At 54.5% G+C, this 25,618-nt stretch overlaps 1 protein-coding gene across 3 annotated transcripts in view; it reads left to right on the top strand.

The window, feature by feature from the left end:
- The first annotated feature begins 502 nt into the window (after positions 1-502).
- The window catches only part of MDGA1 (MAM domain containing glycosylphosphatidylinositol anchor 1), a 59,528-nt gene continuing 34,412 nt past the window's right edge, over positions 503-25,618 (top strand). For 2 of the 3 annotated variants that reach the window (XM_047734421.1, XM_047734424.1), the window contains exon 1: positions 503-1,647. In XM_047734421.1, coding sequence (XP_047590377.1) covers positions 1,581-1,647 — 67 coding nt within the window. In that variant the 5' untranslated portion in view covers positions 503-1,580. Of the gene's footprint in view, positions 1,648-15,102; positions 15,149-25,618 lie in introns of those variants that run through there. The other variant, XM_047734423.1, reaches the window with a different exon arrangement.

Below are 25,618 nucleotides of genomic sequence, written 5' to 3' on the forward strand. Positions count from 1 at the left end.
AATCTGGGTGTGCAAGGGCGGGCGAAGAGCGAGCGTGCGAGCGCGCGGCTGCAGAGCCCGCGCCGAAACCCACGTCCCTCCGCCACTGTCCTCGGGATAGATGGATCCATTTCTGCTTTCTGACATTTTCCTGCCGGGGGGGTGGGGGGGTGGAGAGAGGGAGAGAAGGGGGAGGGGCAGAGAGAGAGGGAGAGAGAAAGGAGAAAGCAGGCAGTCTGCTTCCCCCAGCCCTGTTTTGTTTTCTCTAATTGGTCCTGGGGGAGGCGAGGAAATTGGACAGAGGCTGGGCCGGGCGAGCTGGGCTGCCTTTAATTGGCTCCCTTTTTTAACTGGAGGGGAATCAAACAGGAGAGCGAGCGACAAAGGGTGGGAGAGCGAGAGACCGAACGAGGAGGCGCGAGGAGGAGGGAGGAGGGAGGAGGGAGGGAGGGAGGGAGGGAGGAAGGGAGGGAGGCGGGGGGAGCGCGGAATGAAAAGCTCCGAGGGGGGAAAAAGCAGCACAGCGAAGCCCAAGTTGCCGAGCAAACGGAGCGCTCCCGCGGCCCCGAGCCCAGCCGCCGCCGCGCCCGGGAGCCCGGCTCGGCCCCGCCCGCTCGGGGCCCCCGCTGGCCGAGGCCGCCGGGCGGGGGCGGGGACGACCAACTTGGGGCGCGGCGCAGCCCCGCTCTCGGGAGAGCATCGAGCCCGGGAGCGCCACGGCCGCGGCCAGACGGCGGGAGCTAAGCACGGCGAGCGGAGGCGGCGAGCGGCGCCCGCGCCGCAGCCCCGGCCTCGCGGAGAGCGCGAGTATTTTTCAAACGACTCAAACTTTCCTCCTTTCCCCGCTTTCTGGGGTCTCTCTTGCCTGGAATTGCTCTCCTGATTCCCGCGGAGCGCCGGGGCGCGATTCCTCCCCAGGCTTCCTCGGTGGCTCGGTTAACTTCCCGGACCTGGGGACCGGTGGTTCTCGCCCCTCGGCCGAACCCAGCCAGCGTTGCTCCCCCGCTCAGGAGGGCCGGGGCCGGGGCGGGAGCTCCTTCGCCTCCGGGAGGGCGCCCAACCTGGCCCCCCTGGGTCGGGCTTCTGAGACCCCAGCACCCGCCGCAAGACTGGAGACAGCGGATTAACCCCGAGCGAAGCCCCGGCCTTCCCGTCCCCGCTCGGCGGAGGGGCGTCCCCTGGGCGGGGAAACGACAAGTTTGTCAGTCGTCGGTGGCCTGTTGGATCGAAGAGTCCCCGCCGCCGCAGAGGGGTTCCTGGGGCCCAGCACACGGAGAAGACAGCCCTGGGGACCCGGGGCGGATCGGCCGCCGGGCTCCTCGGGCCGGGGCGCTGGCTGCTGAGCCGGGCGCGCCAAGGCACCCGGGGCCGGGCCAGCGCCCCCTGCGTCCCCACGCGGGCAGAGGCCCCGCGGGAGGAGAAACCCGGGTCGCCACCGCCGCCACCGCCGTCTCCCCAGTCTCCTGGTCTCCGTCGCCGCCCCCTCCGTCGCCTCTCGGGGGAAGGGGGGACGCAGGGGGCATCGCGGGGCCCCGGCGGATGCGCCCCCCGCCACCTCTCGGGCTGCGCCGCCTCGCGGGGATGAAGCACCGGCCGTGAAGATGGAGGTGACCTGCCTTCTACTTCTGGCGCTGATCCCCTTCCACTGCCGGGGACAAGGAGTCTACGGTAAGAGCCCGCGTCCCGCTCTAAGCGGGCTTAGCACCGCGCGGAAACTTTGCAAGAGGCGCAAAGTGCGCGCTGCCGGGGTTTGGTGGGGACCCTGGCTCGGACTCTGGAGTGGATGCCCGGGTCCCCGCCCTTCTCTGGGCGTGAGATCGAGCTAGCTGTTTCGGAGCACGGAGACGGGTCGTTGGGTCTGGCGTGAAGCGGGGGATGCCAGGGGGAGGTGGCCACTTCCCCAAACCTTGCCAGGGGCAGGAGTGACTCGGAACCCTTGAGAGCACCCAGTCGGCTCGCGAGATCCCAAGAGACCCCAAACCCGGGCCTGGAGCAGCGACTTGCACGGAAACCTAGTCCTACCCTGGCTCGGCCTCCGGAGTAGAAGCCAAGCGATGCACGATCCGGAGTTGTGCGCGGCTGGCGGGTGAGCTGGCTGCCGGCACCGCGGCCGGGTGGCGGGCTCGCCTTCCCCGCTCTCGCTGAGGCTTCGCTTCTTTTCACTCGCTTCTTGACGGCAGGAGCGGATGCTAGCATCCCCTGGATTGGGCGCCTAAAACCCCGGCATCCGTTTTCAAATCTAGCCTGAGCCAGTTCTTCCTGTCCCCGGTTCCCAGCTACAAAGCCCCAGCCCCACCTTCCTTCTCCCCGAGCGCACACACGGACACATTCAGCCACCGTCCCCGGGAAACGCAAACACGGCACACACCGATCCGGCTACGTGTTCAAACTCTGCCTCCCGCCACTCAGCTCTGCTCCTGCGTCCCTACGCCCCCGTTGTCCGGCGCTTAGCCGACTCCGGCTGGGTGTCCCTTCTCCTGTCTCTCCAGATAGTGTTCCCTGGGGAAAGGTCCCGAGAGCGGGCATCGTCTGTTCACGATGGCCCAGAGCTCTCCCCTCTCAGGAACCCCTCCCTCTGAGTTCTAGCAGCCTTCAGTACCTTGACCTCATACACAAAAAAAGTCCGCCTCGGGGCTCTGTGGCCCTTACTTTGCCTTCTCCTGACTGCAGGGTGTCCCTGTGGGTCACTTTGTAATCCTGTGTAGCTGGGGTGGGGAGAGGTCCTTGTTCCTCTTACCCAGGGCCTGATTGTTCATCTTTAGATCAGGGAAGAGTCTGACCTGTTCTGTGGGCTTGGAGGCAGAGGCATTGTCCTCCCAGCTGCCCCCCACCACGTCCCCCCCCCACAGATGCCAGCCTCAGATGCCAATGCTAAATGCTCCCTTCTGGGGGTGCCTGGCCCTGCTGTGCCTCTCAGAGGCAGGGGTGTCCTGAGGGGTGTCTGGGAGTTGACGTGCTCCCTGCCCTGCACAGTTAGCTGGCTTGGGCTTAATTCCCTGGGGAGGCAGGTCTAGGCATCTGGCCAAATTCTGCTTCTTAATTAGTTTGTGTGTCTCTTACTGCCTGGTCCTTTACAGAGGCCAGAAGAGGGAAGGGGGAGGAGGAGCGGAGTGGGGACTGGGAGGGGGGATTGTAGGGAGGAGGCCACTGAGCTGGCACCAGAGGCCTCCCCAAGGCAAAGGAAGACACCTGGGACTTGGGGGGGCAGGGGTCCTCTATCTTCTTTCTCCCCAAGGGTTCCTCATAGCCTCATTGCCTCAAGAGCTGGCCTAAGGAGAGATGTCACTGAGGCCTTTGCCTCCTGCTCCCCATACCTCAGGGGCTCTGAGAGTGACAGAGACCCCTATACCCTGCTTTCTATCCTCTACCCTGCTCCTCCCTCCAAGTGCCCTTGGGCGATCAGGCCAACCTATCTCCTGGCCATCCCTCTCCTCCATCCCCTCCAGTGTCCAGCCTTCTCCAGGGCTGCACAGGGCCGGTGTTGAGGAAGCTCCTGTGAGCCTAGCCTGGAAACACTAGCAATGAGTGGGGGGAGGGATGGGAGACAGGGTTAGTGATGTCTGCGGGCCCTGATTTCAGAGGCCCTGGGGTGAGGATTTAGCCTTTGGTTTATCTGCCCCCTATTTTCTGTAGTTTCTCCTCCCTCATGTGCCTGAGTCTCCCTTTTCGTTGCTGTCCACTGGGAACAAATCAAGGTGAGCTGGGTGTACTGGGGCTAACCCTGGCCCTGGGGTGACAGCGCCTTTGGGGCGTTGGCTCCAGAGAAGCCTGGGGCCTCAGGGGAATTGCAGAGTGGAGCTCTGTCTTCGTTGAGGTCAATGGAGTGAGGTGAGGATCTAGTGTGAGAAGGAAGATGGCAAGAGGCTGCTGAGTTCTTTGTGATGCTAGAAGCTTTGGCCAGACTCAGCAGAAGCGGGAACTATTGTAGGCCTGTAGTTCTTCTGCCCCCCAATTTCCCTCTCTGGCCAAAGCAGATGAAGCAACTTGAGGAAGAGTAGAGTATCGGGGTGAGGAGTGATCAATTGTGTCCATCATTGTATCCTGGCATCCAACATGGCACCAGGCACGCGGAGAAGCTGGGCGAACATTTGCTGCGGGAATGAAGGGCCGTGGTTGGGGGGAGGTTGAGGAAATGCTTTTTGAAATTCTTTTCCCGCAAGAAATCAGTCTAGGATGTTTTCCAGCAGGGTAGGGGGACACATTCTGACGGTCTCTGCTTAGGAAGAGTCCCAGAGCCCTAGGCTGACAGCCTAGGGGGCCTCAGGGAGAAGAGAAAAGAAGCTGATAGCCCGATAGCCCGGGAGCAAAAGAAAAGGCACAAAAGAACGCAGTGTGTCCTGGGGAGGGCCCGTGTGGCTGAAGGAGGGCCAGATTAACAGGGAAGCTGAACAGCTAAACTGAGGAGCCAGAGGAAGAACAGGAGGATGTGGAAGGCAAAGCCGGCAGGATCTAGCCTGGGCCGTGGGTCTCTGTTGAGGCTGGCAGGATGCCAGTACCCAGAGCCCTATACTCCGCTTCCCGCTGAGGGTCCTCTTGTTGGCCCTGAGCTCTGCTGTTGGGCTGGGAGGTGTGCTCGGTCTGGCCAGGTGGCTTCCCTTCTTCTTTGGGGCGCAGATGCTCTAGCAGCCGCATACTGGACCAGATGGTCCATTTGGAGCCGATCCCCTCTTCCCTCCCTGCCTCCCAATCTCCTGGCTCCGTGGTGGAGCCTGTAATTTGTTTTCTGGCTCGTGAGGGGGGTGGGCTGGCCCCAGAGGCCTACTTCTGGGGCAGAGTCAGTCACCAGGTGATGGAGGAGGAGTCCCCTGCATGTGGATAGCATCAGAAATCACCCTCTCCTCCATCCCGGCTTCCTTTCCTCACCTAGCTGCCAGACTTCCAGCCAGGGCAGGTCAGTGGGATTCCTCTCTCTTACAGAAACACAGCAAACCCCTGGATTATTAATATTCAGGAGTAGGAATTGACATTATCCTTAAGACAGGTTGTTTGCAACTTACTGGTGGAAGTCAAAATATTTCACCAAAGGTGTCATCAGAAACTACTATCCTATGCTAATTTTTGTGGGAACATGAAGACAGATGTTGAATAATTTGACAAGAGCAACATAGCTTACAGAATTATCACCAAGTCAGGTTTTTTCCCCCTCTTTTGAGGGGTGCACAGAAGGAATTTCAGGAAGTGGGTCTCCCAGTGCCATCTTCTGGGTGTTGATCTGGGTGTGGGCACTCGGGATTTTTTTTACTAGAGTTTCTGCCACATGCCTTGAGACTGGCTGTCCGTATCTAACTCTCCCCCTGGAGAAGGCATGGCATTGGAAGATTCTGTTAGGGTTAACAGAAGGCTTGGAGTTTTCTAAATGTCCTCAAGAAGGTTCAAACCTCCTTCCTCCTTCTTTCTTCCCAGTTATAGAAATTGCATGAGGGAAAGAGAGGGCCTTGTGCCTGCAAAGGGGGCTGGTTTGTTTGCCTTGCTAGCACTGTCTCCCCGCCCCCCCCCACCTCCCCCCTCCCTCAATGAAGTCGTGGCTGCCTGCTGAGCCTGAGGGCTGAGGGCTCCGCAGGAGCAGGCTGGAGGCCCCACTTCAGGTCAAGATTGGCATGATGTCCCATTCCACCCTGCAGGCTGGGAATCTGTGTTTCCTGGTGTGGTGGGGGCTCTGGTGAGGGGGTGGTTAGAGAGGACGTTATTACCCAGGAAACCACCCCTGAGAGGGTATGCTGGGGCCATGCCAAGAGTCCACCTGTAATTGGCCAGGCTTGGCTGTGAGTTGCTGGGGCAGGGTGGCAAAGCCTCATTTAGAGCCTGGTATGAGCTCTGCTTTGCTAGAACAGGGAGGAACAGGCGGGGTGGGGTGAGGGGGTGCTCCGGAGGGAGAATGGAGGGAGCTAATCACAGCCGCCAAGGCCCAGCAAATGAATGATGCAGGAAATCAATATCTGGGGGCGGGAGTGGAAATCCGGGCAGTGGTAGCAGCCCTGGCTTCTCCAGCTGCCCCGGAGGCATGGGTGGGCCTGGGAGGAGTGGGACAGGCTGAAGTGTGGAGGACCCCTCTTGGCCATCTCCCTGCCCTCCCCCATGACTACTCTAGGTCCCACTCCAGCCCACCCACCACCTGCTTTCCATCTCCATGTTGGGTCAGTAGATGCCCCTGCAACACAGGGGGCCTGGGAGATAAGACCTCAGGTCTCTCAGTCCCAGCAGAGCCTTGCCCTGCCCCCTATGGTCCTGTGGACATCTGAGCCAGACTCCCCAGGTGCAGGGGAGTTTGTGCAGCAGCCTGGGAATGCTGCCCTCTGCGGCTGGCACTGCCACTCCAGATGTGACCAGCAGGGGGAGGGCTTGGCCACCACATTGCCTTTCTGGGGGTCCCTGGGCCTCAAGCCTCCCAGTGGGATGAGAGTCCTCAGCTTGGGGTCCATGGGGGGTCCCTAGGGCCTTCTGAAGATCTGGACCCCCTACACCTCCACCTCCACCCAGTGTCCCACGGCTCTTGGCTGTGGCCAAAGCCACACTTTCTGCACCCTTTGCCACAGGAGAGCTCTGTGGAGGGGCTCAGCTCGGTGGGACCCTGCCCAGGTGGGGCTTTGTGCTGAGCAGGGGCCGTTGTCCCCGCAGAGCTGCCTCTTTGTGAACCTGGAGTGTGGCCCCTGTTCTTTGTCTTCCTCCCCTTCTCAGAAGATTCTGCTTTGCAGACACACATCTGCCGGTGGCGGGAGCTGGGTATGAAGGGCCCGATGGCATTTCATTGCTGATATGGGAGGCGAGAGCAATGCTTAACACAGAGGAATCCTTTTTAAACAATGACATCTCTTTTCCCCAAGTCAAAGAGTAACATGTAACAATCAGAGAATATATACAATTATAAGGAAGTAAGTAAAACTCGAAGCCTCGCCATGAATCTGGTGATGGTTCTTCCAGGCAGCCTTTTGTGGTTTTAACAACAATCAGTCCCTTATAGGCGTGTAAATGCCGTCTGCCTTCCTCACTGTTTCCATGCCGCTGCCTCCTTTGATTCCCTTAAAGTTCTGAGAGGTCAGCACAGCAGGTCCTCTTGTCCCCATTTAAGAGCAGAGGAAATGGAGGCTCCAAGGCTTTAAGTGACCTGCTCAAGGTTAGCCAGCTGGTAAGAAGTGGCTCTGAGACTCCATCCCAGGGGACCCTCTGATTTGGTGATAGGAAGAAGGGAGGTTCTGCCCTCAAGGAGAAGGGGAGGGAGTTACATACAGGATGGTTCCTGATGATCTTGGCTAAGGGCAGATAAAGAACTAGGAGTTCGAAGGGGAAGGAAGTTGCTCACAAGGCCTCGTGAAGGGGACATTTGAACTGGCTTGGCAAACAGAAGTAAGGACTGAGAAGGGCATTGCAGGCGGAGGGCTCGTTGTGGCAAAGGCATATGGAGGATAAAGACCCTGGTGTGTGTGGGGAGTAGTGAGTCACTCCTTCGGGCTGGAGCAGAGACTGAAAAGGAACGGGCAGTTAGAGCTGGAACAGCGAAGGAATGATAATAACAACCACTCATGTTTCCTGCCCAGGCTGAGATCACAAATGTGTATTGTCTTTAATCCTCAACCCCCCCCCCCACCCCACCCCACCCCCCCCCCCCCCCCCCCCCCCCGCCAAGTGAGTGAGTCATCGTCAGCCCCTTTTACCAAAAAGTAAACTGAGGACTCAGGAAGATGAAGTCGCTGGTCCAAGTGACAGAGCTGGGCTCAAACCCAGAGCTGAATCAGAGCCTGTGCTTGGGTGGAGTAGGCTGGAATCCTGGGTGTGTGGGAGAAGCTACCAGGAAGGTCTTGAGCAGAGAAATGGGCTGACGTGTGCCATCCCTCAGGCCGTTGTGCAGCTAGCTGTGTGTGTTTTAAAGAGGCTATGACCAGGAGGAGGGCAACTGGCCAGGAGGTCCTGCCGTTGACCAGGGAAGCCACAGGGAGAACTTGATCCCGGTGGTGGCGGGGAGAATGGGCAGGAGGGGTGGGTACAAGAACTGTGGTCATTCAGCAGTCATGTGATTGAAGTCTCTGGATGGAACATTTGAGATGTCTGGTGGGAGAAGCAAGCTCTTAGTCTCTGAGCGTTTGCATTTAAACCGAGGAGAGACAGGCAGTAAATAAGGAACAAGTCTATAATGCATCGTACGGTGATGGGCTGGGGGAAAAGGGTAAAGGAGCCAAGGGGACAAGGAGTGGTCAACTGCGGTTCAAGTTGAAATACAGTGGCTGGGAGGCCTCCTGAACAGACATCTGAAGGGGCTGAGGGAGGAGGAGGCCCAGTGGGTGTCTGCAGGACGTATATTCCAGGAGGGGAAGAGCCAGGGTGAAGACTGTGGAGTAGAAGCATGCCTGGCCTATTTAGCAGCAAGGAGGCGTCCTGTATGGCTGGAGCCCAGTGAGTGATGGGGAGACCAGAAGGACAGAGTTAGGGGGTTAGCGGGGCCAGATTGTCGGCAGTCTTGAAGGCTATGCAAGGATGTTGGCTTGTATTCTGATGAGGGGAGCCACGGGAGGGTTTTGAGCAGGAGAGGGACATGAACTGACACCTTTTAGAATCCCTCTGGCTGCCCTGGAGAGAATAGATGTAGGGGGTTGGGCGTGGGGGAAGGGGTCCACTTAGAGATTGTTGAAAAAGGCAAGAAATGAAATGATACAATCATTAACTTCCAAAAGTGCTTCTGGAAGAGCATAGGCAAGATCTGGGGCTGAAGATGGCCCTCGCGCCATGGCGGTGAGGTACAGCAAAGGCTGTGGGTGTCAGGTGAGTCTGTGGCAATGGGGTGACGTAGTTAAGAGCTGGGACTTCTGGGTAAGAAACCTGGGTAAGAAACCAGGTGGGAACCCCAGCTCTGCCCTGCACTGGCCACGAGAGCCCGAGAAGTTACCTCAGCTGTCTAAGGCATGGCTTTTCTGCTTGTCGGATAGAGACAGCCGAACCCACTGCGTGGGTTTGTGACAAGCAGGCAGTGAGACAGCCTGGAAGGCCCCGAGAGCCGCGCTCGGCTCTCAGCCAGGCCCCAGTGCATCGTTTTCTTTTAACGACAATGCCAGTGCAGTTTTGAACTTCATGGGATCCCGGTGTGGGATGTTTGGAAGAGATGCTGGCGGGGTAAATAGACCTAAGTGTTCATGCTCAGGTGAGAGGGAGGTTTGCACGTCTGGTTTTCTGTGCACAGAACCATGTGGGCCGAAATCGTGAATGGACTGAAACTGCCAGGGCGGAGAGAGCAGAGTGAGGGGCACTGGGCTGAGGACCAGCACCCTGGGGTGTGGGAGGCCTGAGAAGAAACAGAGTGGGTGGCATCAGGGAGGTAGGAGGAGACCCAAGAGGGGTCAGGGACAGGAAAGTGAGAGGGGATAGAGTCGGTGGGAGCCGAGGTGGAGGAGGAGAGAGAGCAAGGGCCGTCTGGGGCCTGGGGCTTTGGCAGCTAGGCAGCTGCAGCCATGAGCAGGGCTCCCTGAGATCCAGCAGGACTCCTTTGGGGACTTTATGAAAACACAGATGCTGACTCAGTGGATCCGGGGCTAGGCGGAGAGTCTGCGTGTCTAACCAGCTCCCAAGTGCTGCCCATGCCACTGGTCCACGTTGCTCTTTGAATACCAAAGGCTTCCAGGACTCAAATGGCTTGGGTTGGAAGGCCAAGTATACCTACTTGGTATACCAACCAAGTATACATGTTGCCTGGGTGGGACTCTGACCCAGGAGCTTCGCCTCTGAGCCTCCAGTTTCCCTCTCTGGCAGGCTGGTTCGGGCCTGCCCGCCTCTTGGGATTACAGAGTATCCCGACAGTAATAACCTTCTGTAAGCTCTCAGGCGAACTCTGGGGACTCTGTTTCCCAGGAGCAGAGGGGGTGGCAGGCAGATGGTAGGGGAGCCCCAGGAGTGGGTGGCGTGTGGAAACGGGAGGTGCAGGCTGCGCTTTTGAGAAACGTGGCAGGCTGGGGAGGGCCTGCACAGCAGTGTCTGCTCCCCAGACCCGGCCTTTTGCCTTTGGGAAGCTGGGGCTGCAGGGGCGGGTGAGCCCCATTGGTGGGCAGTGACTTGGGTCACTGGCAGGAGGGTGCTGCTTGGCCAGCTTTGCAAATTCCACCCCAGGCTCTTGTTGGTTCCAGAAAGTCAGCTGAAATAGACGTTGATTATCTGGAGGGTTGGAAGTTGTGTAGAGAGGTGGTTCTCAACCCCAGGGGCATGTCAGAAACCGCATGGAGAGCTTTTCCAACGACAGATGCATGGCTCCACCCCCAGACCTCCAGAATCAGAGATTCTGCAGGTGGCATCAAGGCAGCTGCAGTTGTAAAGAGCTCTCCGTTTGATTCTTGGGCACAGCTGGTGTAGACCAGGCATCCGAATGTGTCAGGCCCAAACAGATGTCTTCTTCCTTTGGGCTTTCTGAGGGCATTTCTGGGTTTTTCAGGTCACCGCCCAAGCTTTGTTTTAGCCAAGCTCATCTGGACCCTGGGGTCTTTAAAAACAACAACAAAAACAACAACAACCACCCATGCTTGTTATTTTGTAAATGATGAGCAGGGAGGCTTTCTAGTTTAATAGTTCTAACTGGCAAGTCCAGGTCGTGGGCTTGGGAGACCGGCCCCTCCCCCTGCTTAAAACCGGGGGATTTCCAGTCCTGAGCCTCGAGAGCCAGAAAGACACTGCCCCAGAAACTGTTTTCATTGATTTTCAGTAGGTAAATTCTGTTACCATTTTGAAATGTTGCCCTGTTGTTTATCCTCTTCTCTTTTTGGTTTAGAGAAAATGAAAATTTCAAAGCTGGACCACATCACGGCCATTCAGTGTAAACCAAGCAAATATTTAATATTAGAGTATCTGCTAGGTGTCTGGACGGGTGGTGGGTACTGAGGCTGCAGAGGTGAAGGTCACCTGCCTCCAAGGAGCTCACAGGGAGACTGGAGAATGTAGTCTTTTCCAAAACCCTCATTTTGTAGGTGCAGAAGCTTGAGTGACTTGTCCAAGGCTGTACAGTTAGTAGGTAGTAGAGTAAGGATTTGAACTCAAGCCTGCTTCGTGCCAACCCTAGTGTCAGCCTGCTTTCCCACGTGTGAGGTTCCTGAGGGCAGTATCTGGTCATTTTTTTGTTCCCTAACCTGTGTTGTGGAAGACGGGTTGGCTGATGGGAACAGCGTGAGGACCTTCGGTCCTATATCAGATAAACATCACATTCTGTTGCCAGGAACAAGACCCGACTACAGAGCCTCCAACAAAATAAACCTGACCTTCTTAAGTCAAGAGGTAGGCTCTCCATGACTGCTATGGTGACTCCTTGGCCACTAGAGATCCAGACTCCTTCCATCTTATTCCTCTGTTCTCCTTTTTTTTTTTTTAAGATTATTTATTTATTTATTTATTTGACAGAGAGAGAGAGAGAGATCACAAGCAGGCAGAGAGGAGGAAGCAGGCTCCCTGCTGAGCAGAGAGCCCGATGCAGGGCTCGATCCCAGGACCCCGAGATCATGACCCGAGCCGAAGGCAGAGGCTTAACCCACTGAGCCACCCAGGCACCCCCTCTGTTCTCCTTCTTAAGAGTGGTACTTCTCAAACTCTGCCACATGTTAGAATTATCCAGTAAGTGTTTAAAAATCCCAATGCCTATGTCATACCTCATACCAATTAAATCAGAATGTCTGGGAGTGAGAACCAGGCATCAGCATATAAATATATTTTTAAAGGACTCCAGCCATAGAGTGTTTTTGCCTCATTGTTGCCAAAGGGCTGCTGGGGCTTAGCCATCACAACACATTCCAGGCAGGAGGAAGGGAGAAATATTTAAAAGGGTGGACCTACCTGGTGAGTCAGCTTCTGTTAAATAACTTTTCCAGGAGCCCCCTCCCAATGACTTCTGCATACATCTCATTGGTTAGTCTCAGCTGCAAGGGAGGCTGAGAAATGTAGTCTTTTAGAAGGGCACATTCTCACCCAAGAAAACATGAGGTTTGGTTAGAAGGGGAGAATGGATATTGGGTAGGTAATGAATAGTCTTTACTACAAATCCCCACCTCAGGGCCAGTTGGCATTTCTTGAAATGAGAAAGGATTTAGATGGATGTGAACGCTGCTCTCACCCCTCCCTGCCAGCCTGGCTCAGGTGGGGTGGGCGGCTCTGGCTGCTCTGAGGTTGCCCAGAAGGATCCTCAGAGAAGACCAAGAGGCACAGGAAAGAGACAGACATTCATGAGGGGTCCTGCTTCCCATCTGCATTTGTTCCCCCCCCTCCCCCGCCCACTCAGGCTTGCCCGAGGTTGTTCATTTCTGCTGCTTGGTATCCCTTTCCACTAGCAAGTGGCTTCTTTGAGTCGTAGCCACAGAAGAGCTCTGAGGATCTTTCTGATTTTTAGACCAGAAACTGGGGATCCATACTGGAAGCTGGGGGACTGTACTATAGAAATGACAATCTAGCTCATCTTCCTGTCAGACCCACACCTACCAGAGACCAGTCTACCGCACTGCTGTTTGCTCAGTGTCTTTCTGGTCCTTGTTTCTGGAACTTCTCATTGTCTGACCTTGTTTCAACTTGCTGTTACCATTTTGAAATGTTGCCCTGTTGTTTATCCTCTTCTCTTTTTGAGAACATAGTCTCTAACAGAAAGATTCAGGAGCTGAGGCCTCTGAGCTGACCTTGAACATCTGTTTGGCCCTGAGATTTTTCACATATGTGATTCTTAAGACATCAGGAGGGTAGAGGTAGGGAGCTGGATTCCGGTGGCCTCATGTACCTGTGTCTGGTTCTAGGGCTTCAGTGAAATGTGGGGAGACCTTGGGGAAGTCAGTTTAACTCCCAGTAAAATACATAGGCTCACAAGGCACACTGGAGGTGGCAAGGCCTGACTTCTCTGTCCTTTCTGGAATAAGGCCACAGGGTAGACAGTGGGAAGGCCATGAGATGGGGACACAGCAAGGTGTGAGCTCCACTTCCAGCCAGTGGCCTTTAGTGACCCAGAAGCATATCTTTGAGATTCAGTGCAGGAAGAAACTGAGACCAGTGAGGGTAAGGGGCTTGTTGAGGTCACACAGCAATTAGGTGCCAAGGCTAAAGTTAAAAGCCATGCCAAGGGACTCTATAGCTAGATCTTTTTTTTTTTTTTAATAAAAGATTTTATTTATTTATTTGACAGAGATCACGAGTAGGCAGAGAGGCAGGCAGAGAGAGAGAAGGAAGCAGGCTCCCCGCTGAGTAGAGAGCCCAATGCGGGGCTTGATCCCAGGACCCTGGGATCATGACCTGAGCCGAAGGCAGAGGCTTTAACCCACTGAGCCACCTCGGCGCCCCTCCATAGCTAGATCTCGCTCATTCTCCAGTATCACCTTTCTAGGTTCAGGAGAAGCCAGGACATGTCCACATGGCATTCATTCATTCATTCATTCATTCATTTATTTATGAAAGATTTTATTTATTTATATGACAGACAGAGATCACAAGTAGGCAGAGAGGCAGGCATAGAGAGAGGAGGAAGCAGGCTCCCCGCCGAGCAGAGAGCCCTATGCGAGGCTCGATCCCAGGACCCTGGGATCATGACCTGAGCCGAAGGCAGAGGCTTTAACCCACTGAGCCACTCAGGCGCCCCTCCACATGGCATTTATAAGCTCTTCTATAGCCACAGCTTTATAATTCACCCCCCACCTGCCCCCAGCTCCCTGCACTCCTCTCTGAACACTATTTCTATTCCCAGACCTTTTTGTATCTGAACTATAGGATCAGGGGCTTGGTCTGGGCTCAGGACTCCGGCTTAGATGTTGGAAGCCCTTAATGGAAATCTCAAGGAGGCCCCCCCTTGTGGGTAGAAGAGGCAGCTGGCTTGGCAGTGTGAACTGGAAGTTGCTGCCAGGCCCCACCAGGTCCAACATCTCTGTCATCCTGTCTAAGGCCCACCTTAGAGTTATTAACAAGCAGAAACACGGACACTGTTACCAGAAGGTCACTCTGGGAATACCTGGCAGCACTCAGGCCTTTTGCCAATGGCCTAGGTCGGTGATGAGATGAGTTGGATCTCGAAGTGTTGGTACTCAGGCAAGGAAGTTTCTAAGAAAGTAACGGGTCGTGGCTGGGGGCCATGGTCAGTTATGTGATGTTTGTGGGTGTGATTGTTAAGCAACATGAGGGCTCTGGATCATGGCCATGTGAGAGATCTAATAGTGGACATCATGATGATCAGAACGGGCTTGGACTCACAGTCTTCGTTTGGGTTCCCCAGAAGCAGACCTCAGGATGAGAAGCCCAGTGAGGCCGTTTATTTGACAGGTGAGCCTGGAAAACTCTGGTGGGGAAATGGAGATGTAAGACAGGGAAGCAAAGGGAACCCTGAAAAAGTGCGTGGTCAAGCCAGTCACCACCATGTCCCATTGTGGACACCTGGGGCACCATAAACACCCTGGAGTTCTCCCACCATGGTGAGGGAGCTGGGGCATATACACACCAGCTCTTTTCGTCAGCTGAGGGCTATTCTGGGGGTATAAATTTCCTGGTACTTACAGCCCAGTCCACATGCAGTATAAGCTCTAGTGGCCGGAGACAGACTCAGGCAGAGAGAAGCAGCTTCTGGCCAGTGTGCAATCAAGTGGTTGGGGGTAGGGGGTGGCACGGGTGTGGCAGGCACCACAGACAGCCTGTGCTACATCCTGCCTAAGCCATCCACCTTGCTTTTCCAGACCCATCCTGTTTGGCTGAGCTCTTTGTTCTAAGGTCTTGTCTTCTGTATAAGCCCTGACTCCAGGCTGCAAACTCTCCCTGTGGCCATCAGATCTGTGAACTGCTCATTTACTTCTTTGGATTCTGTGACCGGAACCCCAGCATATCAACTTCCCTAAGACCTTCCCGATAGAACCCAGGCTCTCCCTGAAGGATGGAGGGGGCCTCAGCCTTGGGAAGGGCAGGGTTGGGGGATCACTGAGGACAGACTTGGAGTCTATGGGTCTTTCAGGCATTGCTATGAGAGACCTGATCTTTAGCTCCCCATCTGCTGAATTCAAAGCTAAGAAAGAGGTGGGGACAACTTCCAAGACTGGCTCTCTGCAGGCAGAATGCCACGTGGTTGTAATAGGGTTGATGGCATTCTGTTCACTTCCTTCTCCAGGAACCAAACCTCCTCCCCTGGGCAATGACCGGGCTAGCCTGCACCCTTGAATGTCCCTGGGCCATATGGATCCACATCAAAGCACCTTAGTCTGTTGTGAATTTTTCTGTCGGTTCGTTACCCACCTGAGATGAATTAATCCATTAAATATTTATTGAGTGCCTCCTATGTGCCAGACACTGTTCTAGGTGCTGAAGATACAGCAGAGAGTGAGACAGAGATGATATAGAATTACCGACTCAGAGTCAGAGCCAGCAGGCGTCTTAGGGCAGATCTAATCATTTGTTGGGAGAGAATCCTGAGGCCGAGAAGGGGCAAGAGAAGTCCTCAGGCCACATGGCAAATAGGGAGCCCTGCTTAGAATCATGGAAGGTCAGAGATAATGAGCTAAGAGGTCAGCTGTCCCTAACTGGTCAGTTTTCAGAGGCAGAAACCAGTGGCCAGAGGCAGAGACACACCAAGCTACTAGCATTACTCTTGTTTGCCAGTGAATGCATCCTTCTTTCCTACGTCTCTCCCAAGCGAGATCCGGGCTCTGATTTACTGAGGGGAGTGTTTGCACGTGTGTGTGTATGTGTGTGGCTTCATGTGGGCTAGGGCAGCCAGCCCGAGACATGAGTGGCTTTCTCGTGATCAAGCCATCCCACCTCCTTCTGGGGCATTCAGAGGCTGCAGTGGGCTCTCCCCTCCCCTCTTGCCTCCCCTAGTTCCCCCAGACGGGCATGGCCCCCTGGCACTGCCCGATGTCACAGTGGCTTCAGGCAGTGCCAGGAGGGTTCTGTCCTGAGTGTGCCCAAAGCCTCCACACTCCTGTCTGACTCACTTCCTTACTTTCTCAGGGGCTGAAGGAGCAGGGCCTGTGAGGCTGTCCAGGGCCTGGGTGGGCTGCCTCCCTCCCAGTCTCCTCCCCCTCCTTCTGGGGGAGCTGGGGCAGGTGTCAGGAGTGGCTCTAGAGAGCCAGACTGAGAGGCAAAAGGAGGTGATGGGGTGGGAGTTCTGGTGATCAGACTGTGTGTGTGTGTGTGTGTGTGTAGGACCATTGACAACGTGATAAGCTGCTCCCACTGGGTACCTCGATAGGAGCTGGAACACACACCCCCATTCTCTCTATCCTGTGCATGTGTACTCCATTTGTATTTTTTTGCATGCCCATAAATATACGAGGGTGTACCCATGCTGAAGGTGTGTGAATGCATGGTTCTGTATCCAAGAACCTGCCCCCCTCTGCACAGGGGGCCAAGTGTGTTACCTGTGGGGAGACTGCAGACCTCTTTGTGGGACCTTCTCTGGGTCCACCTTTATCCCCCTGCCGCTCCGGGCAGCCCTTGGTTCCCAGGCGGGGGACAGAAATGGGTATCCGGCACCCTGGGCTGTCAGCCCAGTGCTTATGTCCAGCCTGCGTTATGGCTGTGCCCCCCAACCCCCACTTCTAGGAGACCTAAAGTGGGGGGCCAGGGGCAGGCTGAGGCTGGCCTGGAGCTCCTGGCTAATTTTCCCCGGCCTCCATCGATCCAGCAGCTTCTCCTGAGTCTATTAGCAGTCGGCGAGTGAAAATATCCCCCATTGCGAGCCCTGACCTGAGACAGGGAGGAATCCATAGCAATTTGTTCAAACAGAGGAAAGCGTTTCCCTCTGATTTGTATTCCAATTTATTCTAGGCAGGAAGGGGGTCAGGGTGGGGGGGATGAACCCTGGCTCACCAGAGCTGGGCCCAGGCCCGTCTCCCTCGGCCCCCCATGCCAGCCGGGGTGGCAGCTGGCGCTCCCCATGGTTCCTGGGGTGGGGGCTGAGGAGGGGAGGGTGGGCCCCAGCAGGGGGACGGGAAGAGAGGCCCGCCAGCCTTCCCAGCAGGCCCGGCTTGGCTGGAGAGCTCAGTTGTGGATTGGGTTTTCACAAAATACAAAGCCGCCTGCTCGGAGCCTCTCTCCCGGGCACTGGGGCCTGTGCCAGGCGTGCGCTCACCCACTGCGCCCGTGCCAGGATGGGGGCTGGGCTGGGCTGGGCCCATGGACAGTGGCCCCAGCTGGGCTGAGTGGCAGGAGGGTCTATTCTTCCCCTGAAGCCCTCCCCAGCCGGCCTTGCAGAAGCAGAGCTGCTCAGGCTCAGAGGGGAGCTGACACTTTGGAAAAGCTGCTGTGCTGGGTTGGCGAGCCCCCCATCCCAGGAGCCCCAAGTGCATCTTCCTGGTACCATGTTCAGGCTCCGTTCCTGGTCTGAGCAAACGGGGGGCTCACTGTTCTCCGATCCACCGTGCTCCGAACTCTCTGAGCACTTACAATAATGACAGCTCTGACTGACCTTCATTAAGGACTTACTATTTGCTGGGCACTGGGCTAGTGCTATAAAGTACCCATCCTTGCAGGGTCCAGGCTTGCTTGGGTGCCTCGGTTTCCCCACACTTCCAGATCCTTCTGCCACCTCCCTCATGCCCCTCTGCTCTATCTTTCTCACTTCCTCCTGAGAATCACTTCTCCCTTCCACCTGAGGGTGGCCCTGGTGACAGAGGGTCTCAGGACTGACGCCTCTGCATCTTTCCAGAGGGACCCCGTGATCAGGCTAGCTCCCTTTTTCCCAGGTAGCTCCCTTTGGCCCCACCTCACCCTCACCTCCAGGGTGCAGGCCTCTGAAGAGGTGACGCCATGGCAACGGGAGAGGAGGATTCTGGGAAGGGTCAGCCGATGGTCCTACAGCTACCCACCCCCCTCCCCTGTTTCCTTCTTTTTTGCACTGGTGCCCGCAGGGAGGGGAGTAACCAGAGACGCTCTTCACACCCAGGTGTCAGTGACTAGCAGCTCTGAGGTCAGCTGTTGCACATGATTTGCTGGGCTCCATGACACCACCAAGGTCTAATTTCAGAAACCAGCAACTAAATATATCAAAGTGGATGAATAATCATCTCTCCCAGGTGGGAGAATATGGCGTGAAGGAGCAGAGGCTTCTGACACAGATCTGGGTTCAGGTTCTGCCTCAGCCACTCTCTGGCTGTGTGATCTCAGGCAGGTTAGGCTCTGTGCCTCATGCACTAGCTTCCCCCGGGCACAAGATGGAGGTCTCAGCGTCTTCCTGAGGGGGCTGTGGTGAAGAGGCAGTGGGGGTGCATGGAAAGCCATTCTTAGCACGGGGCCTGGCACACGGAGTCAGTGTTCAGAGGCGGCCCAGCTAAGTGAGTGATACCTGGGCCTGGCTGGGGGAGCTAGTGAGTCACAGAGGCTGCCGCCACCAAGGAAGCAGCATGTGGGGCTCTAGGTACCGGCATGTGACACATTATTAGGGGAAAGAGGGAGCAAGACCAAGACCCTGGCCCAGGAGAAAGGATGGCAGAATTCCAGACCTCCTGCCATCTTCCTCTTGGGGAAATTTATAGCCAGAACATTCCCTGTGAGCCACTTTGCTGGTTGGGAGACAGGTGTGTTTTGCACCCAGGCCTTTGCTGCACCACTGCCTCTCCAAGACCTCATTTTCGTCCTAAGAGGCAGCCCCCCACCCACACCTCTTCAGCCCCCAGGAGCTTCCTAAGGGCAATGACTTTTCTGTCTCTGACTGTGATTGAACTCTGGTCCTATTGGCTTCCTCCCTCCCCAAGTCCTTCACCTTTCTCCCTGACCTACTGGGTTCCAAATCATTTACAAGTTTTTCGGGGGAGGCTCAGCTTATAATCAGGTCCTACAGTGCATGCTGCTTATGTGATTTCTAAAGTTTTAGCCAAAAAAGGAGTGAAACCCTTTAGTGATAGAGAAAAAAAAAATAATGAGGATACTTAACAGGAGGGCAGGTATTGCATTTCTTGATTTATAAACGTACCCAGTGCTAAAGAAAAGATGTTCCCCGACTTGATGCTTCCTGCACTGACTCCTGGAAAGAAAAGACTGACCATCTTTTTCAGGGATTTAACATGCTTACCCTCCCGGAGGTATTTGCCTTTTGAAAGAGACACAGAAAAAGAATGAATAAGTGACTGTTTAATATGCAGGGTGTTGATGAGTGTTATGAAGAACCCACAAAGCAGGGAAAGGGATTGAAAGTGGTGGAAGTGGGGCAGGCGTGCTGTCTAAAATAGGGTGGTCCAGGAAGGCCTCCCTCAAAACACAGCTGAAGGAAGTGAGGGAGTGAGTGCTGGAAATCTGGGGCAGAATAATGCGGCAGCAGGGGCTGCAAGTGCAAAGGCCCTGAGGTAGGAGTGGGCTTGGTCTGCTTGAAGAACAACAGAGAGAACAGTGTGACCACAGTGCTGGGGACAGTAGAACAGAACATAAGGTGGGGATGGGAGCAAATGACAGGGGGTGTGACAGCCTATTAAAAAAGTGTTGGCTTTGGTTCTACTTGAGATGGGAGACACCGTAGGGTTTTGAGCAGAGGAAGGACAGGGCCTGATTAAGTGTTGTAAAGGGATTTATCTGGTTTCTGGTGGAGAAAAGACTGTACTGGGCAAGGGAGGAAGCAGGGTGGTCCTCTCAGGAGGCTGCTGTAGAAATCCAGGCAGAAGATGGTGATGGCTAAAAGTGGGGTTGTATCACAGGGGTCGGATTGGGGATTAGTTTTGAAGGCAGCTGAGAGGGCTTGCTGGTGGCTTGGGTATGGGGTGTGGGAGAAGGAGAGAAGCCAGGGAGGGCTGTTTCCGGCTGATGGCAGGGGATAGTGTGTCTTCACTAATGAAGGTGGGGGTGAGGAATGGCTCTTGGACCGTGGGGTGCTGCAGGGGTGGGTGGTGTGGTGACTGCTGTCCTCCTGAGGTCACTGGATGTGGAGAGCAGCGGAGAGCGAATCAGGCCCTTACACCTCAGCTCCCTGATTTTTTTAAACCTCAGAGCTAATCCTCCTGCTGCCTCCTGAGCTGAGTGGGGGTGAAAGCCGGTCTGGGGGAACTGTGGGAAGGTAGCTTCGAGACGTTTCATGCAGTCAGGTTGTGGTACCTCTAATTCGACCCCACAGCTGGGTGGGATGAGGCCCCAAAACCCACACATGCCTTGGGGGTGGGGCCCTTGGGGGCTCTCTAGAAACTCTGTCCTCCCCTCCCCGCTCTTCAGTCCGGGGGTGTCTAACGCCCCACCTGCTCTCAAGCCACAGGATTGATTTTGCTTTCAGGGTTGTTATTATTACCCACTTAAACAACTTCATAAGAAAAAAAAAAAAAAAGGAACCAATGAGCATCAAACATTAACTGTTCATTCTAAATTCGCTGCTCATACCTGTCAATACATTTTTACATAGCGGTAAACAGTCGTCAGTTCTGCGCTGTCGGCCGACTTTATCTCCTGCACACGTCTCGAGGTATTGACTGAGCCCTCAGCCCTGTCACTTTAATGGCTGCAGGGTACCCCCTGCGTCGACCCGCTGGGGTTTGGTCACCATTTCTCTGATGCGGACAGTCTGGGCAGACGCCAGTTTCTCCGGCTTCTAAATAGCTCGGCTGTGAATATCCTTATGTGGATTCCTTTTTCCTTTTAAATTATTTCCTTGGGGCCTATTCCCCAGAGTGAGATTGCCTAATAGGTCATAGGATAGGAACAGTTTTATGGTCTCATTTCGCCCTGCTGGGTCGTGTTACAAAAAGTTGGAGCTGGCTTTGCACACAGCCCAGCCACAGTGGATTTTATCCTCTGAATTTATTTCCCTGGGTTTAATAGGTGTGTTATGGCTTGTTTCTTAAATTCTAGTTTGCCTCCTGAAACCACGTTTGGGTCTCTCGGCACCTAATAAGCATCTGATCTGGGCAGAACTTTACAGTATTATGTGGAGCTTTCTGATATGTCCTCTCAGTGAGGCACTATGAGCGTCATATCGTTGGCCTCTCTTTTATAGGGCAGAATGGGAGTTTGGTCACGTTAAGTGCTGGAGTGAGGCCTCCAACCAGTTCTTACAGGTTTGGTTAGAAAGGATTCCTGCCCACCTGCCACTGTCCCATTCTGTCTCTGGGCCCAGGGTCCCCACAGAGGGACCCACAAAGAGCCCCCAAAGCCCCACCTGAATCCCAGTTCAGTGTCCTTAGTCCTGTCGTCTCTCCTCAGCGCCCACAGCCAGCTGGGGCCAGGCCCCCACCAGTGGCCTTTGCTTCCAGGTTGGGTCTCTTCTGTATGGGGCTTGGAGGAAGCCACTGGGTTTGGGGGTCAGGTGGGGCTTTGGGGGCTCTTTGCTTCAGCAAAGCCATGATGCTTTCCATTCCCTGGCCTAGGACTGGCCCAAGCTCTACGTTCTGGGTGGGGGGCCTAGACCTAGCTGGTTTATTCTGCTCCCTTTGAACCATACTTCATGACTATTTCCTAGGCAGTGGGCACTTGTGCTTGGTGGATTCTGTTCATACTGTGTTTAACTCTCACAACAGGGAGCGCATTTATGCCCATTTTATAGTCAGGAAACTGAGGCTCCAGACCAGAGAGTTAAAAGACTTGCCCCAGGCCATAGAGCAATTGCTGCAACTTTCTGGATGAGAACCCCATGCCCAGGCTGTGTCTACACCAGACCTGTGCCTCCCATGGCTTTGGGTCCATAGTTACACTTTAGTGTGGGCGGGTTTGATCATATCAGTGTCTGGGGCTGCTGCCAGGGTGCAGGGCCAAGGGAATGGCAATGATGGGGTCCCCAGGACCGGCAGAGCTTGGCGGGGCTGGGTAGATGGGACCCAAGCAGGAAAATCTACATGAGCAACCCCATATCCGTGGGCCTCATATGCCTCATATCCCTTAGCCAGGCAGACTCAGGTCCTGCCTTCTAGAAGCCATTCTCTGCCATGATGGTGATAGCCTCTCTCTCCTACCATCATCCTGTATGTTCCCTTGGGAAGACCTTTCCTTCCTGCGATTATTCTTCTGTTCTGGTCTCTCAAGATTACAGCTCATGGCGTTCCCCCCAAAAGTAGACCTCCGCATCCAGTGTTACCTTTTCTTCTTGCAGGCTCTTTGAACAGGTTCCCACAGGGTCCCGGGCTATATTATCAAATGGAAAAGGGACTCGAATTTATGAAGTACCTACTGAGATACCAGTCCTTGTGTTATGTACCTGATGTGAGCTATCTCATTTAATTCTCATAACCCAGAAGTTATTTCCACTACTGCCCGAGATGTCTTTTTTCTCCATTTGCCGATTGAGGAAACTGAGGCTTCAGGAGGCTGAGTGACTAGCCCAACAGTAGGGAAATGAGCAGTAGAGTCCTATCCCCTGCGCCTCGTCCCACACCATCTGCGCTGCCCATCAGGCTTACACATACAGCTTCGGGTCAAGCAGTGCCAGATTTAGGGCGTGTGCCTCTCCTCCGTCTTCCCTGAGTGTCCCGCCTGCACTGGTTAGAGCTGTCCTCACCGTTGAGAGTTTTGATCCTGGTCTTCTGTGACCGAGGGAGAAAGCCCCTTATAGCTTCTCCCAGGGTACCTCAGAGTCCCCATGTAGGGGACTTTCCTGGTGGTCTGTCCCAACATCCAGAGTTCCATTAGTGGGGTGCCCATTAGACTTCTACTAATCCATAGACAAAGAGTCTGAGTATCACCTGGCACTCTCAAACACTGTGTGCCTTCTGATGAGGTCAGATGTGGGTGCAAGGGTGCTGGGCATTCCCTGGGCCTGGGCAATGGACCGGCCACCACTGCTGGCAAAGAAAGCTTGTCAAGAGGGTCTGCCCAAAATGTTGGGCTCTGCAAACTGTACTAGGCTCTGCAAACAGTACTCGGCTCTGAAAACAGTATCTGCTCCTGCAAATAGGAGCAGACTCTGCAGACAGTAGCAGGCCCTGCCTATTTTTATGTTCAGTCATGGTGATAGGGTAGCAGCCCAAGCACTCAACCCTTCTGCTCTGGCTGCTCTCATATTCAGGGATAGTACCTTGTACTTGGAGGTCAGAAATATCCGTGCTGGGGTTGGGGAGATTTCTGTGGCCAAAGAGGAGGTTGGCTGAATACAGGTTTGGTTGTGATGAGCAAGAAAAGGACTCCGGCATAGAGAGCAAACACTAGTGGGATCTGCAGCAAAGTGAGGACAGAGGTTCTTCACTGAGGGTGGCTCTGCGTTATTTTGTCTTGCGTCCCAGTGCTGAGGGCAGGACAGGTCACACAATAGGTGCTTAGGAAATACTGCAGAACAAATCAAAGATTCAGTGGCAAATAAACAGGCAATTGTGTGTGTCCTTTGAAAGGCTGGAAGGCCAGGAGCGAGAGGGAAGATGGAGAGGGAATCAGTGTGCACTGAGTTCTAATGACCTAAGAGAATGTCCAGAGGTGTGTAGGGTAGAGTGTGATGGGGCTTCCCTTCAAGATGACTGGCATTTTTTTTTTAAAGATATATTTATTTGAGAGAGAATGAGAGAGAGCGAGAGCACAAGGGGCGGGGGAGAGAGATAGAGAATCCCAAACAGATTCCCCACTGAGCAGAGCCCCAGTGCAGGGCTCCATCCTGTGACCCTGAGATCATGACCTGAGCCAAAACCAAAAGTTGGATGCTTCAACTGACTAAGCCAGGCCAGGTGTCCCTCAAGATGACCAGCATTAAGGTGAGGTCAGAGGAGATGGCGTGGTTTGAGGGAGATTGTTTCAGACTGGTTTTTCCCAGTATCGAATTGGAGCCTCCCCTAGGTTTGGAGAAGTCCCATGGTCCATCCTGGGTGGTGAACAGAGGACAGGTGTTAGCCAACGCCACAGACAGCCAGGGCCAAGGGGGAGGCAGAGCAAAGCCCTGCTGCGGAGAGCACAGAAGGGTTAATTTTCCCAAGAGGTCCATGTTTGACGGCCTGTGGTTTGTTGGAGAGGTATGCCCTAACATCATCCCCAGAAGAAAGGTGCCCAGGCGGAGCTGGCCAGAGGCCTGCCCCACAAGCTTCCTCCCAGACCCTGGCCGCCATTCTCTGAGCAGCTAATTAAAAGAGAAAAGCCTGTTAATATTTCAGCACTGTTAACTCTGCTAAATTATTAAGTGTCAATTTGCATTACGTGCATAAAAGGATCGATAAACATGTACGAACCAGGAGCTGGGAGGAGCACGGAAAGATGGCTTCTAAGGATGCTGCCTGGGACTGGCCCAACTAGCGGCTTGGAGACTACGTCCTGCATCCTGAGCCCCCAGCACTGTGCCAGGCCCTCGGGAGCTGGAAACGCACAGGGCTTAGCATAAAAGTCAGAGAGTCAGACTAAATCAGCAGGGTGTCCTTGGACAACGTACTTAACCTTGCTGAGCCTCAGCTTCCTGATCTGACAAATGGGAGCAAAAGGCTTGTTATGAGCAATGCATGAGATAATAGACATGAAACACTCGACACAAGGCTGCACATTACTCTGTGCACAGAGTAACGGGCTATTCGTGAACCGATGCCAGGTGGGAAAGTCTGCAGCTCCCTTCTCCTCTCTTCCCCCACCCCCGCCTCCTCTGAAAGTTTCCGGGACCTACAGCCACACACCTTTCCAGAAAGAGTCAGGAGCAGGAAGCAGGACCACAGCCTCCATCTGATGATGATTAACCTTTTTTTTTTTTTAAGATTTTATTTATTTATTTGACAGAGATCACAAGTAGGCAGAGAGGCAGGCAGAGAGAGAGGAAGGGAAGCAGGCTCCCTGCTGAGCAGAGAGCCCGATGCGGGACTCGATCCCAGGACCCTGAGATCATGACCTGAGCCGAAGGCAGCGGCTTAACCCACTGAGCCACCCAGGCGCCTGATGATTAACCTTTTGAAGTGCTGCGTGGGGAGGAGACCTGAAGGAAAGCCACTGGAGCTTTAAATGAAGGGTTTCCATTCATTTCGCTGCCTGCCTGCTTTCTTTGGCTCTACATCTTACTGGCAGCTCTTTGCATGGTTAACAGCACCTCCCACACCTTGACTAGTGCCAGGGAGGAGATTCTCTCATGAGGGATGGGGGTCTCTGAGGAAAACTCCCCCCCAGGTTCCAGTGAGAATTCTCTTCCGAAGCCCAGTGGGCAAGGTGAACTTGTCTTAACATGAATCCTTGAGAGTTTGAGGCTTCCTCACTGGGCTGCTAGGTGCTCGCTGTCCTGACCCCCACCTATAATTTGGGGTGTATGCTTTCTGGAGGAAAAAGGAGTGAGCCAATAGGCCAGAAGCCTTCTACTAGGGACCCACTATTTCTGCCTCAGCTGTCCTCCTCATTATGCTGCCCTGTGCGTGACATCTCTCATGCTGTTTGGTCGTGCTCAGCCGCAGGGCTGGGGGGGAGGGCCATCGTACTTGACTTGACTTGACAGACATTCGTTTTATATTGAGCTTGGGATCAGCATTTCTCCACTTGTTTTCCACAGCACTTCTCTCTCTCAAGATGCTAGGAGATCCTCTGTGAAGAAGGATCAAATACATTTGGAAAGCACTGGCTTAAACTAAGTTACATAGGTATGTTTACTAAGGGACTTTTCAGAGAAAAGTTTAAATTTAAATTTAAAAGTTTAGATTTAAAAATCTACACTTGGGTGCAGAGGCACTCTGGGAAGGAGAGAGAAGGTGCAGCATCAGCATCCTGGTTTGGCAGAGGACTATTCATTGATGGTCTTTATGGCATGCAGGTTGGGAGATCCCATTTTCCTTTTCCATGGGGCTTCATTGAGAGATCTCAGGAGAGTGAAATCGGAAAAGTCTCATAGACC

Source organism: Lutra lutra, chromosome 6, assembly GCF_902655055.1.
Source record: "Lutra lutra chromosome 6, mLutLut1.2, whole genome shotgun sequence".
In the NCBI taxonomy this organism is placed as follows: Eukaryota; Metazoa; Chordata; class Mammalia; order Carnivora; family Mustelidae; genus Lutra; species Lutra lutra.